The sequence below is a fragment of the Chiloscyllium punctatum genome, chromosome 16 (genome assembly GCF_047496795.1).
Source record: "Chiloscyllium punctatum isolate Juve2018m chromosome 16, sChiPun1.3, whole genome shotgun sequence".
In the NCBI taxonomy this organism is placed as follows: Eukaryota; Metazoa; Chordata; class Chondrichthyes; order Orectolobiformes; family Hemiscylliidae; genus Chiloscyllium; species Chiloscyllium punctatum.
Genome location: NC_092754.1, coordinates 39053606 through 39073111, shown reverse-complemented (window position 1 = coordinate 39073111; position 19506 = coordinate 39053606). Strand labels below are relative to the sequence as shown.

The 19506-nt window shown below is 39.2% G+C and overlaps 1 protein-coding gene across 1 annotated transcript in view; it reads right to left on the bottom strand.

Annotated features, from left to right (window-relative positions):
- Positions 1–18810, bottom strand: part of c16h1orf174 (chromosome 16 C1orf174 homolog) — a 29257-nt gene extending 10447 nt beyond the window's left edge. The window contains exons 1-3 of the mRNA XM_072586740.1: positions 18681–18810; positions 14056–14166; positions 5689–6264 (exon numbers count right to left, since the gene is read on the bottom strand). Of these exons, the coding sequence (XP_072442841.1) occupies positions 5689–6264; positions 14056–14166; positions 18681–18701 (708 nt within the window). The 5' untranslated portion in view covers positions 18702–18810. The remainder of the gene's footprint in view (positions 1–5688; positions 6265–14055; positions 14167–18680) is intronic.
- Between the last annotated feature and the right edge of the window lie 696 nt (positions 18811–19506).

Below are 19506 nucleotides of genomic sequence, written 5' to 3'. Positions count from 1 at the left end.
ACTTTGGGGGAAAAAAATCAAAACAATGGCATTTTAAAAAGGAAGAAGAGAGACAAAGGCAAAGACCACATGGTCAGAGAGAGAGAGAGAGGGAGAGAGAGACCTACACTGCTGTCTGACACAGCAGTGAATCTGCACAGCTACTGCCTTTGGTGTTTGAGTTCAAGTATTGCTGGACGTTGGGCTGCATCTAAGAAAACTAAACAGTGAAATTCCCAGCTGACCTAGGAAGAAACTTTGTGGGAAAGGTCACAGCACAGGAGCAGATAAGTGTATTGTTCTTAAGTGTAATCTTGCTGCCTTTTTTTAATAGTGAGTAGAGTGGGTTCTATTTGGTTATATGTTTTGTTCAGATCTGTCTCTTGATTAAAATTTGAAAGTAAAACATTGGTTCTATGTTAGCCTGGAGCAGTGTTTTTTAGAGCAGTGAGACTGCTATTTTCTGGGTCTGTGGATTGTTCAAGTGCAAATATGGCATTTAGTAGAATGATGTGTTATTCCTGTTGGATGTGGGAGATTAGGGAGAGTTTATATTTCATTGGTGATTATGTTTGCAGGAAGTGTGTTTGATTGTGAATCCTATCAGATCGCATGGATTGATTGGAGCAGCAGTTAGGGTTTACAGGAGCTAGAAGTTAGGATGCATGGCAGACATAGGAAGGGAAAAAAACCCCGCAGATACACTCAGGTAGATAGGCTACCTCCAGAAAAGGTAAGAGAGGGAGGCAGGTCATGCAGGTGTCTCCTCTGACTATCCCCATCTCAAACAAGTATGCTATTTTGGAAAATGTAGGTGGCGATGGACCCTCAGGTACCGAGTCTGGCTCTAATGTAATGAGGGGTTCATCAGGTTCCAAGTGATCAACTGTGAAAGGGGGACACTCTAGTCAGAGGCACAGGTAGATGTTTCTGCGGCCAGCAACGAGAAATCAGAATGGCGTGTTGTCTCCCTGATGCCAGGATCAAGGATATCTCAGACAGAGTGCAGAATATTCTCAAAGGCAAGTGGAGCCAGCAGGAGGTTGTTGTACACATTGGAACTAATAACATTGGAAGAAAAAAGGATGAGATTCTGAAGGGAGAATGTAGGAAATTAGGCAGGAATTTAAAAAGGAGGCTCACACGGGTAGTCATATCTGGATTATGTCCGGTTCTATGAGCTGGTGAGGGTAGGAATAGGAGGACAGAGCAGATGAATGTGTGGCTGAGGAGCTGGTGCAGGGGAAAATGATTCCCATTTTTGAATCGTTGGAAACTCTTCTGGGGTAGAAGTGACATGTATAAGAAGGGCGAATTGCACCTGAATTGGAACGGGACTAATATACTGGCAGGGAGCTTTGGTAGAGCTGCTCAGGAGTATTTAAACTAGTAAGGTGGAGGGATGGGATCCAGGGTGACAGTGAGGAAAGAGATCAGTCTGACACTGCTACAGTTGGGAAAAGCAGCAGGTCAGTCAAAGCAGGCAGGAACAAAGCAGAAAATGAGGTAAAACTGATAAATTAAACTGCATTTATTTCAATGCAAGAGGCCTAACAGGGAAGGCAGATGAACTCAGGGTATGGTTAGGAATATGGGACTGGGATATCATAGCAATTACAGAGATGTGCCTCAGGGATGGACAGGATACAAGTGCTTCAGGAAGGACAGAAAGGGAGGCAAGAGAGGAGAGGGAGTGGAATTTTTGATAAGGGATAACATTACAGTTGCATTTAGAGAAGATATTCCTGGGAATATATCCAGGAAATTTATTTGGGAGGAACTGAGAAATAAGAAAGGGATGATCACCTTAATGGGATTGTACTAAAGACCCCCCAGTAGTCAGTTGGAAATTGAGAAACAAATTTGTAAGGAGATTTCAGCTATCTCTAAGAATAATAGAGTGGTAATGGCAGGGGATTTTAACTTTCCAAACAGAGACTGGGTTGAGATGGAGAGGAATTTGTTAAGTGCGTCCAAGAAAATTTTCTGATTCAGTGTGTGGTTATACCTACTCTTGGGAAATAAGGCAAGGCAGGTGACTGAGGTGTCGGTGGGAGAGCACTTTGGGGCCAGCAACCACAATTCTACTAGTTTTAAAATAGTGATGGAAAAGGATAGACCAGATCTAAAAGTTGAAGTTCTAAATTGGAGAAAGGCCAATTTTGACGGTATTAGGCAAGAACTTTCAAAATTTGATTGGGAGTAAATGTTCATAGGTAACAAGACGGCTGGAAAATGGGAAGCCTTCAAAAATGAGATAATGAGAGTCCAAAGACAGTATGTTCCTGTTAGGGTGAAAGGCAACGTTGGTAGGTGTAGGTAAATGCTGGATAACTAGAGAAATTGAAGTTTTGGTTAAGAAAAAGAAGGAAGCATATGTCAGCTATAGACAGCAGTGATCAAGTGAATTCTTAGAAGAGCATAAAGGCAATAGGAGTGTACTTGAGAGGGCAATCAAGAGGACAAAAAGGGGACATGAGATAGCTTTGGCTAAATGAGTACTTTGCATCGGTGTTTACTGTGGAGAAGGACATGGAAGATACAGAATGTGGGGAAATAGATGGTGACAGCGTGAAAAATGTCCATATGAATATTTTAAAACGCATAAAAGTGGATAAATCACCAGGACTTGATAAGGTGTACCCTAGAACTCAGTGAGAAGCTAGGGAAGAGATTGCTAGGACCCTTGCTGATATAGTTGGTGTGGTGTCGGAGGCTTGGAGGTTGCCTAATGTGGTGCCACTATTTAAGAAAGGTAAGGAAAAGCCAGGGAACTATAGACTGGTGAGCCTGACATCGGTGGGCAAGTTGTTGGAGGGAATCCTGAGGGACAGGATTTACATGTATTTGGAAAGGCAAGGACTGATTAGAGATAGTGAACATGGCTTTGTGCATGAGAAATCATGTCTCAGTAACTTGTTAGAGTTTTTTTGAAGAAGTAATGAAGAGGATTGATGAGGGTAGAGCGGTGGACATGATATATATGGTCTTGAGTAAGGTGTTCAAGGTTCCTCATAGTAGGCTGTTTAGCAAGGTTAGATCACATGGAATACAGGAGAATGAGCTATTTAGATATAGAACTGGCTCAAATATATAAAACAGAGGGTGGCGGTACAGGATTGCTTTTCAGACTGGAGGCCTGTGATCAGTGGTATGCCACAAGGATCGGTGCTGGGTCAACTATTTTTCATCATTTATATACATGACTTGGATGTGAACATAGGAGGTATGGTTAGTAACTTTGCAGATGACACCAAAAATAGAGGTGTAGTGGACAGCAAAGAAGATTACCTCAGATTACAACTGGATCTTGGTCCGATAGGCCAATGGGCTGAGGAGTGGCAGATCGATTTTAATTTAGATAAATGGGAGGTGCTGCATTTTGGAAAGGTAAATCAGGGCAGGACTTATACACTTAAGGGCAAGGACCTGGGGAGTGTTGCTGAACAAAGAGACGTTGGAGTGTGGGTTCATTGTTCCTTAAAAGTAAAGTTTCTGGTAGATAAGATAGTGAAGAAGGTGTTTAGTATGCTTTCTATTTTTGACCTGCATTGAGTACAGGAGTTGGGAGGTCATGTTCCAGCTGTAGAGGATATTGATTCAGCCATTTTTGGAATATTGTGTGCAATTCTGGTCTCCCTGCTTTGGAAGGATGTTGTGAAATAGAAAATATTTACAAGGATATTGCCAGGGTTGGAGGATTTGAGCTCAGGGAGAGGCTGAATAGGCTTTGGCCTGTTTTCCCTGGAGCTTCTGAGATTGAGGGGTGACCGTATAGAGGTTTATAAAATCATGAGGGTTATGGATAGGGTAAATAGACAAGGTATTTTCCTTGGCGTGGGGGAGTCCAGAACTAGAGTGCATAGGTTTAGGGCGAGGGGGGAAAAGATTGAAAAGAGACCTGAGGGTGGAGTATGTATGGAATGAGCTAACAGAGGAAGTGGTGGAGGCTGGTACAATTACAACATTTAAAAGAGTATATGAATAGGAAGGGTTCAGAGCGACAGGAGCCAAGTACTGACAAATGGGATGAGATTAATTTAAGATATCTGGTCAGCATGGACGAGGATGGACCAAAGGGCCTGTTTCTGTGCTATACATTTCTATGTCTATCAATAGTGATGACCTTCAAACTCAAAATTTACACACATATGGAAATGGTTTACAACAATGAGAACTTGCACAGAATTGCACATCCTGCTGCACTGAACCATGCTATTTAGTCTATGCTCCACTCAAACCTCCTTCTACCTTTCCTCATCTTTGTACTTTAATTCCCTTCACATGTTCATCAAATTTCCCCTTAAATGCTCCTATACCATTAGCTTCAATTCTCCCTGTAGTGACAGGTTCCACATTCCTATCGTCTTGGGGCAAACAGGTTTCTTCTATATTCTTTGCTTGATTTCTTGGTGATTACTTTGTATTGATGGTGTCCGTTATGCCCTTCCCTCCAAAAGGAAACATACTCTTTGGATGGTATCTAATGTTCTCCTACAAGGCATGTTTGGTGGAGGGAGGGCATTTAATCTGGTATGAGAGTAGTGGATGGGAACCTTTCTGCCTCTTCTGACCAGGTAGATGCAGTACTGTCAGGAGCCACCTTCATCTGAACTCAGCTGTAGCCTCTATTTGGCTGGCAGCTCTCCCCTGATTTTAAGGAATGCTCAAGGCTGTTCAATTCAGTTACTGGGAGGCCACCAACACAAGGAGATGAGATGGTGCCTCTTGAGTTGGTGAGCAAGATGTCCTTTCAGTACAGTTGTCTGTGTGTAATCTATAAAATCCTTTCATAATTTCAAAAGCCTTGATAAAAATCCTCCCTCAATCTTTACAAGAAAAATGAGGCCCATCTGTTTGCCCTTTCCTGAGTATAAACTCTCAGTTCCGTTGCAAAGCTTGTAAATCTTTTTCAGACTGTGTCTGTTGCCTCCCTATCTATGTTATAATGTGGCAGCCAAAAGTGTAGACTGTACAAGTGTGGGCAAACCAGGTGTTTGGCATTAATTCTCTACTGTTCAATTTCTGTCTCTCTGGAAATAAACCCAAGCTCTTTTGGTTTGCTTTTGTCATGGTTTCATTCACCTGCAGTCAAACTGTTGGTGATTTGTGATTTGTAATCCCTGATCTCTTTGCTTCTCCACCTCATTTTGACTATTTTTAGAAAGAATATGCAGTCTCCTTGTTTTCCAAAATATCATGCCTTAAAAGTTGAATTAATTTGTTAGTTTCTGCCAGTTGGGTGAATTTGTTCCTGTTGTCTTATAATTTGTTGTAGTCTTCCTCAGTTTTGGCTCTCTTCTCCAATTTGTTATTTTTGACAAACTTTTACATCATCGATATAAATTGTAAACAACAGACCTGCCTGCATTGATCCCTATACGATCCCATGTTTCACTTGCTGCCACTTAAAATACCAATCTGTTACCCTTACCCTCTGTCTATTTGTTTACAAGCTATCTCTGAGATTTCATAGCTTGCACTTCTGCCAATTATAGGATGTAATAAATGCAGTATAAATCCAGAGCAAAGTTCTATTTACAGGTAGAATGAAGGAAGGCCAGTTGATTAATAAAACTTTTCTATGGCATCCTTTTTTAAAATCGAAGAGAAAAGTCCCCAATGTATTTTATTCTCATTTTATTCAGTTTCCATTCTTACACATGGAAACTGAACAAATACGTAACAGCTATTATTTACAGCACCTACCTGCATTATCTCTACATTTCCGAAGAACTTGCCGACAGGCATTGGCTGATTGCTGTCCTCGTCCAGAAAAATGCTGCTGTCCACTTTGAATGAGGTGCCTGGCGGTTGATCAATTTCCATAATATTTCTCCTTTCGGCATCATTATCACTTTTCACTGTTTTTTCAATGTCTTCCTTGCTTTCCAACAGGCCCTTGTCAACCACATCCACCATTGTCTTCGTCATTATTTCTGTTGAAGAGCCGTTATTAGTGATCAGTTCTTCAGCTACAGCTGCATGCTCCCTTTGTTTCTCTGTGTTGCTCCGCTCTATGGTTGTTGTGGACAGTACTTCATTTTCCAGTGTTACTGGAGTATCCTGTGTGCAGTCCTCATGAATAAGTGGCTTCTCAGTTTGCTCTGTCGATTTGTGTGATGGCTTGTGTGGAAGGATGATTGCAGAATCTTCCAGATCTTGCTCAGTGGCATCAGCTTTCTCCTGTGTTTTCACTTCTACTCTTTCGCATTTCTGTTTTTTTGAGGGATGGTCACTTGCGCTGGAATCCACCTTACCCACCATGGGCAGTGTTTCAAATGGCTGCGATAAAAACACACACACAATAATCTTTGTTAATCATTAAAACACTTGAAATACCAACACCAAGTAGGAATATAATGTAATTAGAAGATTTTGATTAGCCACAAGATACTCTTCTGTATTGTCTTAAGGCATATTTAAGATTTTAGCGTGCTATTAGAGAAAATTTAAGCATAGGGCAATATGTTTATTATTAAGTTTTATTTCCTTTTGTTTTACTTTTAATTCATCACCAAACATTGTCCAATGACAAGCAGTGACATATTTGTAACTTGCAACACTTCACTCCAGTATTATATAGAATCAAAGAATTTTACAGAGGGAGGCCATTGGATCCATCATGTCTGTACAAGCTCATGAAAGACCTACCCAGCTTGTCCCATTCTCCAGCCCTATGTCTGTAACCCTCTAAATGCATCACTTTCAAACATATATTCAACTCTCTTTTGAAACCTGTCATGGAATCTACCTCCACCTCTCTCCAGGCAGTGCAATCCAAAACCTAACAACTCTGAGACGTTTTCCCTCATCTCGCTCCTCGGTCTCTTGGAGGCACTGGAAGGAGCAACCCATCTACCTGCCCCTCCAAGCACAATAAGCCCCACCTTTGCAGATTGGACAATTGACTTATCAGCCATTTCAGAAACCAGTGGAAGCAATTCATCTTTGTTCAGCAGGGACTACTGAAGAAGGATATGTATATTATCTTATTTCCCTTATAACTCACATTTGGAAGGACATCAATTGTTGCATTCCTGATTGGTCTATGCCATTCAAACAGATACTATATGAATAATATCATTCACTGTCACATTTTAGTGAAAATTGAAAGTCAACAGAATGGGAGAATGTAATCTTTATTGGTTTATCAATGCATAACATGCTTGGGGTGTGAAGTCTGATTGTGCAATACAAAGCACTGTTCCAGAGGCAAAGGGTGTGAAAGATTGTGTTGTCTGTTGCTGTTTCAATTAGTGATCATATGAGAGTGAATACAAAGGAAGGAAAATGCATCAGCGAATGAAAATCAGAGGAAATAAAATACTGACCTGTCCTGTGAGAGACAAATGTCTCAAAACAAATTGTACATCAGGCCATTGTAATATTAAAATACCATTAAACATCTGTCTCATATACCCTAGCACCACTGGGAGAATGACTTTATTAAGAAAAAAGTGTCCAATGCATGCCAATTATACAAAAGAAACAAAGAAACCAGTCATGACTTGAAGGCTGACATTTACAAGTGGTTACAATACTTCAATTGTTCTGAGCAATTTGCAAGTCACCACAATTAACTGAACTTGCCTATCCAGAAATCCCATAGGCACATAACAGGTTGTAACAGCTAAACATGACAGTACTGCAGATTTGAGTAATACATACATGATCTGCTGGAAGACACGTGCTTTGCATTTGCTGCACATTGTTACAGATGCAAAACAAATCCTGCAGTTTTCCCTGAGTGTGGGAAAAACTCTGACCTCATGTGGAAGAGCTGGGAGATGGGTGAGGTGGGTGGACCTCTCGTATCCTGGGCTTAGCGTGTCCACCAGTATATGAGACCTCTGTGACCAGTGGCACCCTCAGAGACTGAATTGTATCCTCAACGCTAGGAATGATATTTTCGTTTTCGTGACTTTTATTTGAAGATTTGACTTTTGTTATGATGCCCCTTTAAGGGCTGCTTCTTTAAGTTAATTAGCTCATTGCTTACCTGTTCATTTGATCATCCAAAAACAATATACTAGGACACTTCTGAACTGAGTGAATGCTTAATTCATCATAATTCAACCCTCTGGCTTAAAAGGTGGAGACAGGTCCAGGTTAGCAGGAAACTGTTTTCAACTGGTTAATGTAATGGCCATTTACTTACAAACCCACAAGCCTTTCACCTATTATCAGCAGTGCCACAGATGATCTACTCATTTCATATACAAGGTAGAATATCAACAGATTCGTATATTTTAATAATTTGATTGATAGGATTTTGTAACATAAGCTTTGTAGCCTCTTGACACAAGTTGGCGCACTCTGCACAGGTGATGTGGTTTTATTATGGCATTCACTCAGAGGAAAGTGGTACTTTGGAATTCTATTTGGCTTCATCCTTGTGCTGCATTTCATAATTATTAGGTCATGGATACAGAACATTATGCACATTTTGCTGACAGTAGTTGCATAGTATGTTTGAAGAACAAAGTCTAGAATGCAAGCATGTTCACCAAGGACCAGTGGCACATTACGCCATCCACTCTAGTTCAGAATAGCAATGTACGGAGAGAAAACAGCAGATAAATAAATGAAAATCAGAATGAAAATCAGATCTGCTTGAAAGCACTGCCCCAGTTTTTAGGAAATTTTTGAAATGCAATAAATAATCCTTTGTGATTCAAGCTAGAATGTATTTCTCAAATGCAATAACATAATTGGTTATAGATGAATTCATACAATTGGCTTTATGGTTTCCTAGGTAACCAAATATCTACACAAGCCAAATTTGATCGTTTTTGACTGTGCCATAAGTTCAGAGTTTAGAGGGGATATTTTGTGTACTGTTTCTTTGTAAGCTATTTCACACCACTCCTAGGAAGTATATTGAAGAGGGATCCTTCTCAATAAACCTCCCAGACTTGACATAATGGCCATCTTGATGGCTTAACTGTTAAGCTGTTAATATTAAAACAGGAACAGGATGACTTAGGCAATCTCAAATAGCAATGTGAAACTGCTTCAATATTCACCCCTTCAACCATCAACATACAGCTGCACTAGTACATAATATCTGCCTTGGCCAATACCAGACACTCACAACTGATGTTGAATACAGCCAGCGTGGCTGGTATATTTATTCCTTACACTGTTAGGGCCAAGAATTTATGTTAATGCAATTCAAATTCTGATAATCATATTGAGATTTAATTAATTATAGGACTCAGGCAAATTCTAACTCTTGCAAGCCTTTCTGAAGAGTAATTTTAAATCAGAGCATTGTTATATTAAACATTACCACAAGGAAAAGCAACAATAGCATGCAATACTTTTGTGGCAAAAATATAAATTACTAGTTCTGTTGAAAATCTGCTTCAAGTACAATCCAAATATCCTCTTCCAACAAAATGTGGACGAAGTTATGAGCTGGTGTATGTCATAGTGGAATTAGTCAAGTTAAGAGATTCCATTATCTGAACATTCCACTGCCTTCAAAACAACTATAAATGATGTCCCAAATGTGTCATCATCTATGTATAATGGGTAAAACTAAACCAGTAGCCTTATATTGGAAATAGTGGGACAAGTCTGGCAGCTCCCAAATTAAGCACACTAGAGTCTTTTTAATATAAACAGCCTCTTTCAATATCTGCTTCTGGGTTCCCTATAATAATCAGCTTTTAAATTTAGTCAAATTCGAAGTCTTTCTTACATTCCCACAATGGTACATCTTTGTAAGATCTGCTGACACAAGAGGATCCTTTACATTTTTAAGTTATCTACACTTGTGTTATCTACATGTGTATGCTTGGAATGTATCTGCTTGGGAAATAGTATATTGCAAGATAATTTAGTGTCTTTTTGCCTCATGATTACAGAATGAAATCACTGGATGTAGTTCCTAACTCATATTGCTCGCTTCATAAGGTAACAAATACAATGCTGAATTGTTTTCACTTCAGTGTAGCTGCATTGACGTCACAACATCCCGTTGGTATAGTTACAGTCATTATTTATTTTCACAGTTACTAATCACAACTGCTGGTTGTCGAAAGTAACTGCAAATGGAATCTGTTAGGTAGAAAGTTCCACTCACATTACATGAGCTAATTGAAAATTTGGCTCATAATCCTAAATTCGGCAAGTTGACAAATCTTTGAAATGAAAGGAATACTAGACTGGAATTTAACTTCTTAAACATGCCACACATAAGACAATACGTATAAAACAACTGTACTGAACAGTGGGTGACTGAAAAGAAGAAACTGAGAGAAATTGAAATCATGCCATAAAGGATGAAGGTTCCTCTTATGAAGACAAATTAGGGTTTTGATCAGTTGATATTCAAAGACAACCATCACAATGTTTAAATGTTGCCAAATTTAGAAACTGAGAAATCTGTACAATCTCTTGCCTTGAACAGAGTGAATTAACATTTTGTTTCCACAGGTACACCTCTCATTTACCTCTGTCCAGAAATTTAGGGGAAGGTTGGCGTCAGTCAAGGCTTTTGAATCCTAAATTTTCTCAAAGGTGGAGTGGAACTAGCTAAACCATATAGTTTACTATTAAACAAAACTGATTTAAATATCTTCCTGGTATTGATGAAGCCACTCAACTCATGCAGTAGATTAATTAACTTACAGCAGATTTTATTTCTATTGATACAGGGTTATGCAAACCAAGCAAGAGATCAACAAGGCTCAAGGCTCTGCAACTATAATGTGCTGAGCTAACTCATTTCATGGCCATACGAAGATGCTATTCTTAGCCTTGACAGTTCTGGGAATGGAAAACAAAACCAAGATGCTACATGGTGCCATGAATGCTGGCTTAGAAAAAACAGAATGATGTTTAATTGTAATGTGTCCTTTGGTCTGATGGGACATCGACACTTGCCATTTTGGCTTATGCAAAAAGTGGTTACCGGCAATCATTGAGGCTACAAAACCTAGAAGAGTCAGCAACTTCAAGAGATGAAAACACACCAAAGCTTTTACTCATGGTTTTACATCAGAAGATATGCTATATAGATGCAAAACAGTTCTGATTATAAATTAAGTAGTAAGTGGTAGAGGACCTCTGTCAAATGGCTCATTGGGACCACTGATTTTTTTTCCCAGCACTGGGAATAGTAGTAAAAATTCTTAAATAGCTGCCTTAATTTCTAACACTTTTTCAGAAGAAAAGGTAAGAGGCTAAAGACTGATAACTTTCCAGGACCTGATGGAATGTCTCCTAGGATATTAAAGAAAGCAGCTACAGAGATGTGATGCATTGTCAATAATCTTCCAGAAATCCTTGTACTCTAAAAGAATCCCAAAGGATTGTAAAAGTGCCAATTTAACACCTTTATTTAAAAAGAGATGGGACAAAAAAAAAGCAGGAAACTAGACCAGTTAATTTAACATTGTTATTGAGAAGATGCTAGAGTTTATGGTCCAGAATGTAATATCAGTGTTTGGAAATACATACATTTATCAAACAGAGTCAGCATGGCTTCATGAAGGGGAAATCATGTCTGACAAACTTACTAGAATTCTTTCAGCAGGTAAGAAGCAGGGCAGATAAAGGGAAAGCAAAGAATGTAACATATTTGGATTTTCAGAACGTGTTTGATACAGCACCACACATTAAACTACTTAACAAGTTAAAAGCCCATGATGCTGGATGGGGGGCATTCTCAGGATGGCAACTTGCAACTTCTGGAGTGTCGCGGGGTCAGTGCAAACCATAATATTATTTGCAATATACATTAATGACTTGGATGCTGAAAGGGAATTTACCACAGCCACGTTTGTGGATGACACAAAAATACGTGGGAAGGCAAGTGGTGAGGATGGCACAAGCAGTCTGCAGAGAGATATAAACAGGTTAATTTTCATGTTCCTTTTTTTGCAAAAGGTCAACTAATATTTTCTTTAGTTTTGACTTAAATTGACTACCTTTAAGTCTCTTTTATGTTAAGTAGTTGGTGGCATTTAATCCATTTTGAAGTCTTTTGAGTTATTTATGAAATCAGGATCAAATACACAATGATGCATCCACCAGGATTCATTTTCAGCTAAATATTACTGGCAGGGATACATACGAAGAATTTTAGGTGAGGTGCTTGACCATCATTGGTCATATCTCACTAAGTCACCACTTTCAGAAGAAGAAAGAGTATTAAGGAAGAATATGATACATCCGCTGAAATTGTGAGCAGATATGACATTCTGTTTCTCAATCTGTAACACAAACTTTAATATAAACACGTGGTGCTCTATTCCAACAGTCAGATGTATAAGATAACAGGAACATCACTTAGTTAAACAGAAGTATGCATATCCATTAAGGAAATGTAAATAAAATTTGGTGGCCAGCTCTTGTAGTATGCATTAAAACAAACACCAACCTGGACCAAACGTAACCAAACTTGTTTCAATAGTGAACTAACCTGTTAGAAAGAAAGAAAGACAGACTTGCATTTATGTGGCACCTTTTAAGGTTACCAGGTGTCCCATAACACTTTTCCAGACAATCAGTACTTCTGAAGTGCAGTCACTTTCGTAGCAAAGGAAAAATAACAGCAAATTTGTACACAGTAAGCTCCTACAAACAGCATTATATTAACAACCAGAAGATTTGTCTCCTCTGGAGCTTTAGAATGAGCTATAAAAATAGGCATGGAAGCTCAGGACAACTGCTGTTCTTGGAAAATAGTAAGGTAAAAACAATGACTGCAGATGCTGAAAACCAAATACTGGATTAGTGGTGCTGGAAGAGCACAGCAGTTCAGGCAGCATCCAACGAGCAGCGAAATCAACGTTTTGGGCAAAAGCCCTTCAAGGGCTTTTGCCCGAAACGTTGATTTTGCTGCTCGTTGGATGCTGCCTGAACTGCTGTGCCCTTGGAAAATAGTGCCATGGGATCTTTTACATCCATTTCAGAGTTTAATGTCTCATCCCGTGATGGCATCTCCGACAACACTGCACTCCCCCAGCATTGCACTGGAACGTAAGCTTTAGTTTTTGCAGTCACATCCGAGAGTGGCACTTGAACTCACAATCTTCTGACTCAGAGAGACAAATATATATTTGATATATTGATATGGTATTCTAATATTTAAATTTGACTAATTTGATTGCATATCAATAGTATGTAGAGGTAACAGACCAGACTGAACTCTTTCCAAATGTAAAGGGCTACATGCCATGATTGTAGAATCCTGCAGTGAGTGATTGGAAGCCACTGGTCCAAGATTACTTTGGTGTAGTTGCTGGAGACTGATTTCCAGCCATGATAGTACTTGTTTTCCCTGAAGCATGCTATTTCATTTGCGAAACCTGTACGAAACGAAGATGGCATACTGCAATAATTTGTTGATGCATTAATGCACAATGGCATAAAAGCAAAGGGGCATAAATTTAATTTTCCTTCTAATCCACGAAAAGATTATTTTTTTTCTGCACCATTGTGGAAAGTGGACAAAGGAAAACAGGACAGGTAGCCCTAAGTTATTGTGAAACAGGGTTTACTTTCAAAAACTAACACAAAAGCATGAGAAAAACAAGGGAGGTTAGACATCTTCCCTCTTTGTAACAGCAGCTGCTTGGACTGAGGAGGGAATAAAAAGAATAAATAAATAAGCTAATGATTTCAGTTCCTTGGTGTTTGTTTTTAAAACAGGAATTTCCAAATAAATAAGTTGATTGCATAACTTTTACATATGAAAGAACTGAAACCAACACGTTCATTCGAAAAGAGGAGAGACTTAACAAACAATCCAGGTCTTTTTCAATATATAATGGCAGTTACATCACACTGTAAACTTTTGCTGCAAATTCTGTGTCTTATGATCTCATACTCCACAACCACGTGATGAAGGAGCGGCGCTCCGAAAGCTAGTGTTTCCAAATAAACCTGTTGGACTATAACCTGGTGTTGTGTGATTTTTAACTTTGTACATCCCAGTCCAACACCGGCATCTCCAAATCATTTGGAATATTTGCATTACATTAAATATACTCCATAGATAGTCAAACTGTTATTGTTAGATATAATACCGTTAGTATATGAAGAAGTCATTTATCTTACCTTGGTTGTTTTCTGCACTGTGCTGTCATCTTTAACATCCTGATTGGAGGTATTTGAAGCTATGGAACAGAGCTCTCTGTTCCTAATACGAGCTGATCGACGGATTCCAACCTTAAACAAGATATTTTGCAAATTTATCATAACTGAACCAATATGTTAACATATGTGGATGCAATATATATAAAACACCCTCAAAGTTAATCTGTGATAATATAAGATTTGAAAAGTACCCTCATTTTCCCCCAAATTGATCATCATGGATTATTTGTGGATTTTAACTTTTGCAACATGAAGTAATTAAATATACCCTTTACATCATTTTTGGTTGGAGCATTATAATATTTATAACATTTCCAAGTTATTAAAACTTTATAATAGTCTAATTTTTGGCTAATGCTTGAGAGACAGGCAGCTGGTGGAATTAACATTGAAAGTTAGTCTCAGTGATGTTGACTATAACATAAAAACTCATATGTTTCACTAATGCCCTTTTCGGAAGGAAATCTGCCATTCTTACTTGATTTGTCCTACACGTAATTCCAGATCTATAGAAACGTGTTCACTCTTAACCACTCTCTGGGCAATTTGGAATGAGCAATAAATGATGACCTAGCCAGTAATGTCCATATGCAATGAACATTTATTTTTAAAAAGTTAAGTATAAATATTTTTCAAAAGCTCATTTATTCCTCTCATTTGGTAACACAATTTCAAATTTGTTTTATTCCAATTTGTGATCAAGTTTTAATTAAAACTTAAGACATAGGAGTATATCCTATGTCTCTTCAAGGATAAGTCATCATTCTATGTGACTATGACCTTATTAATCTATAACATTCAATGTTCAGTTTCACAACACTTTTGCAACAGATGTTGTACTTTATGTCAACATCTTTCATGGTAACTTTTACTGTCTTCATTGCCCCTCAAGCTTTTTACAAATGGTGTGCTTCTGACAGGAATGCAAATTAATCTGTAATATTTTGCATTTTGTTCAATACTTTAACAAAGCCAAAGTAAAGATTAAGACCAAACTAAAGATTTCTAAGTGACAATAGATTTAAAAAATTACAAAAGGTAATGTATATTTCTAGCTAGTATTCTAACTATGGAAGTGATAGAAGTGCTAAGATAAAGAAGCACATTGTACTTGAACAGTACTTGTACGAGAAGAATATTGTACTTGCAAGAAGTGTATACTGCTTTGTGTTTTCAACCAGACAAATTGGCGAGAACTGTTGCAAAGTGCTGGAGGCCATCAGAGTTGATTTAGGGGATAAAAGAATGGTCTGTAAATGGGAAACACTGGTACTATCAGAACAATATTTCATGAAACTGATCTGAAGTAATCAGACATAGTTGAGACAAGGTTGTCAACTATTACCAATGCAGAAACCAATATGAAAGAAGCACGATATGAAGTACAAAAAGGTGTCAAAGTAGTTTGTCAATTGGTGAAAAACAATGAAATTTATTGATATTGGTGTAGCGGTTTTGCCACTGGACTAGTAATTCAGAGGCTCAGGCTCTGGAGATATAGGTTCAAATCCCACCATGGCAATTTGATGGAATTTAAATTCAATTAGTAAATCTGAAATAGCTAGAGTTAGTAATGATGATCATGACAAATATCATTAATTGTTATAAGAATCTCCCTGGGTCATTAGTCCCCTTTTAGAAATTAAAACTGCCGTCCTGACTTGGCTTGTGACCTACATGTGACTCCAGACCTAGAGCTAGAGTTGACTTGAACTACCCCCTCACTAACCTAGCAAACCACTCAATTCAAAGGCAATTAAGCAACAAATATTGGCCTTGCCAGCAACACCAATGCCCTATGAAAGAATTTAAAAAAGGATGATCTGGCCTAGTGGCTAGCACAGCAGAAGATCTACACTTACTGATAGCTAAAAGTAATGAAGTGTTGAAAGCTTATGGAATTAACTGAAGTTCTGATGAAGAATCATATTTAATGTTGTCTCTGTCCTCATTAATCAGTTTGGTTTGGATCAGTTAATTCCCAGCAGGGTGGAATTGAATAGAAATGTTCATGTCACAAGAAACTTTCTACAGTTAGTCTCCTGAGAATATTTTAACTTCTCGTCTATCTCTCACAATCTAGCACATATTGAATGTAAGGTTAGAATCCAATAAAATTTTAGATTTTAAATTGTGCTTTCCACTTCATATTGATTCAGGTTCCCACTGTCCATAGGGTACTACTGAATTGGCATCGACAGCAGCAAGGGATCTCACTGCATACTAGCATCCTTACAGATCTTAACGGTCAAAAAGCTCTCAAACTAGGAATATTCAATAGCGTACACAACAAAAATATTTAATTCTTTCAGGGAACTAACAATATTATAGTTGGGTTAGATGGAAGAAATACTTTATATCAATCATTCTCTGGCACAATTTGCCGATGAGCCACCTGCTGTGGTCCTAAATCAGACGGCAGTATCCAATGGGGTTGACAAAGGTTGCACACATTCCAGTGTTGCTTCTTTTAAAGAAGGCCCACTGAATTAACTGTCACTGAGGTATACCATTGGACAGCAATGGCCTTCCACAGGATCAAGCACCAGGGTGGGAATTAACAGCGAAGGCAAGATGGTAGGACTGAAGTGGTGTGTCTTTGAATGAAGGACTCATCCACAATTTGAGTATAATGTTCCATGCGTGGCAAACACCCCTTTCCCTCTGCTGGATGCTCACCAGTGGTAGTAGAATTAATGCCCTTAAGTGGCATTAGTTGTTCACTTTAGTTAACCAGTGAAGGGCAGAAGACTGGCTTAGTCAGGGTATCACGATGAGGAGGTGCCTGTGTTGGACTGGGGTGGACAAAGTTAAAAATCACACAACACCAGGTTATAGTCCAACAGGTTTATTCAGAAGTACTAGCTTTAGAAGCACTGCTCCTTTGTCAGGTGAGTAGTGCTAGTATTTCCAAATAAACCTGTTGGACTTTAACTTGGTGATGTGTGATTTTTAAATTAATCAGGGTGAAGGAGGGAAATTGGCTGAATCCCACCATTAAATAATTTGATGCCATGGCATCAAGTTTGCCACAGGGTAGAGCATTAAATTCCTCCTACAGATGCCAGGTTCAACCAAGGCAACAAGCAGAGCACCTTATTTCAACTGGTCTATGCAGGAAGAAATTAAAATCAGATAGTGTACAATCTTGTCATTTTCAAACAGTATCCAGTGACCCCATGCATGTACTCCTGTCGTTATCAGGATCTGGGTTGGTTTAGGTGTTGTTCCCGAATGAATAGTTTGATAACAAGACTTAAATTGAACTTGTCACTTCAGTAGCAGTGATGATTGGCTGGAGTTTGGTTAGCTGACTGCAAATGCAAAGTTGTTGTTGCACAGCCCAAACAAATTTCCTTTCCATATTGTCGGTTCATTTCAAATGAAGCCCATCACCTGCAGATGTGGTTGGAATTTCTGCCCATTAACTGCCTAAACTTGCACTTGTTACAATGCCTTTTCGTGAAAGTACTCAACTGCTCGTGCTGAAGGAACTGTATCCTAGCAGGAATTAACATCCTTGAGAAAGAGTGGGCGAAAAAACTGGAGAAAGGGTGGTGAAATGAACAAAACTGCTTCAATCAACAAAATGTCTGGACAACCGCCGAGAGCACAATAAATGACTTCATCTCCTTAAGTCTCACTCGCCCACTCACTGATGAAAGTCTGACGGGATTCCACTGTTTCCACAAAGCACCTTTATAACGACATAATCGACACTCACACAGCTATCCCTGGGCCAACCATATGGGCCAACCTTCTGACACAAGCTTGCTGAATGTTTACAAACCACTTTCTTGGTGCCAAATATAAATGGAAACAAAATGACTGAGCCTCAACACTCTGAGGATCTGCAGCGTATGGTATCTGTTGACTACTTTATTTTTCAACATATAGCAGCGCTGTACGTTGTTGTTTTACTTTCCAATTTGAAATCCAGACAACTTCCACAGACACAGGAAACGGTCTCTTATTGCTTTAATTGGGGCACATCAGCTGTCACTCGCCTCAAAGAAAAAGTGTCTGCACCTTTTGAATAAAAAAAAACTCAACGTGGTTACAGCGCCGATCGAAAACAACACGATTTCCTGGCACCTTTTGATTGTGACAACAACGGGGTGCAGATTATAACAACCATCACAATAATATAACCTTCACTAAAGTGTTCCAGCAGTACTCCCAACAAAGCTGTTCTCCCAGCGAGGTCTGTGCCATGCTAACGCCAGATTGCTATTCTCACAGCACCCATGCCAACCTGCCGATATAGGCATGGCCAACTGCTGGGGAAGGATACAGCCTGCATTGAACTGACTTCCTGACTCCTCTTTTGTAATTTGCAGACATATTTGCATCGTGTGCCGGTCGGATTGTAAGAGGTTCTTGCAGTACAAGCGGCAGCAATTAAGCATTGATCTTTTAAAACAGCAACTTAAAAATTTTACAGCACTTGCGGGTAGGTAGTTTTTTTGGGAATCTCAACTTTGTGAAGGCAAACACTTCAGCCATAGGCTCCAGATCCCTTTAATAACATTCGGTAGCGAGAGGGGGGGAATAACACCTGCAAGGGAACGCCAATAAGTTCCTACCTGCTTGGTCTTCATCTTCATTGAAAATCTTCGCGATCGTCCCAACCCGTTCAGTCACTCGCTCGCCACAAACAGGATTGTAACAAACATTTGCAACTTTCAGCGTGAACTCAGTCTCCGCGACTTAACCCCACCCCCACACACCCAGACCGCAGTCCGATTGGCGGGTGGTGGCCTATTCCGCCTGTCGATTGGTTGGTCTATCCGTCCATCATCCCGTATTAAATGGGCCCCGCCATCTTTGTGAAGGGCACCATCGGAAAATGTCAGTCCACAGAAAGCTGACATTGCAATGGGTTAATACCTTTTGAGTACTTTCGGCTGATCACACTAAATTAGGTGCTACTTTTTGCATAAAATCACAAACCGTTTGCAACACCAGTGAAAGTGGTCATCTTTTATTGTACTTTATAAATTGTTTCGCAATTTAGATGACAAGTGATAGGTAATATTCCGAAACAATTTGCTTTTCTTCCAGCAGACTCGAGCTACGTGGTAAATATTATTTACATAATGTATATCAAAGTTAGAAACTGCTTCATTAAAAAAAAACTACAAAATGTCTGGAAGAAGTTTGATTAACTTCCCCATACGTGCACAGTCGTCATCGGGATATACAGCACGTAAAATAGACCCTTCGGTCCAACTCGTCCAGATATCTGAAGTAAATCTCGTCCCATTTGCCAGCACTTGGCCCATATCCCTCTAAACCCTTTTGAATCATATATCAGTTGAGAAGCCTTTTAAATGTAGTTTTACCAGTCTTCATCACTTCCTCTGGCCGCTGTTCCATACAAGCTCCACCCTCTGCCAGAAAAAAGTTGTC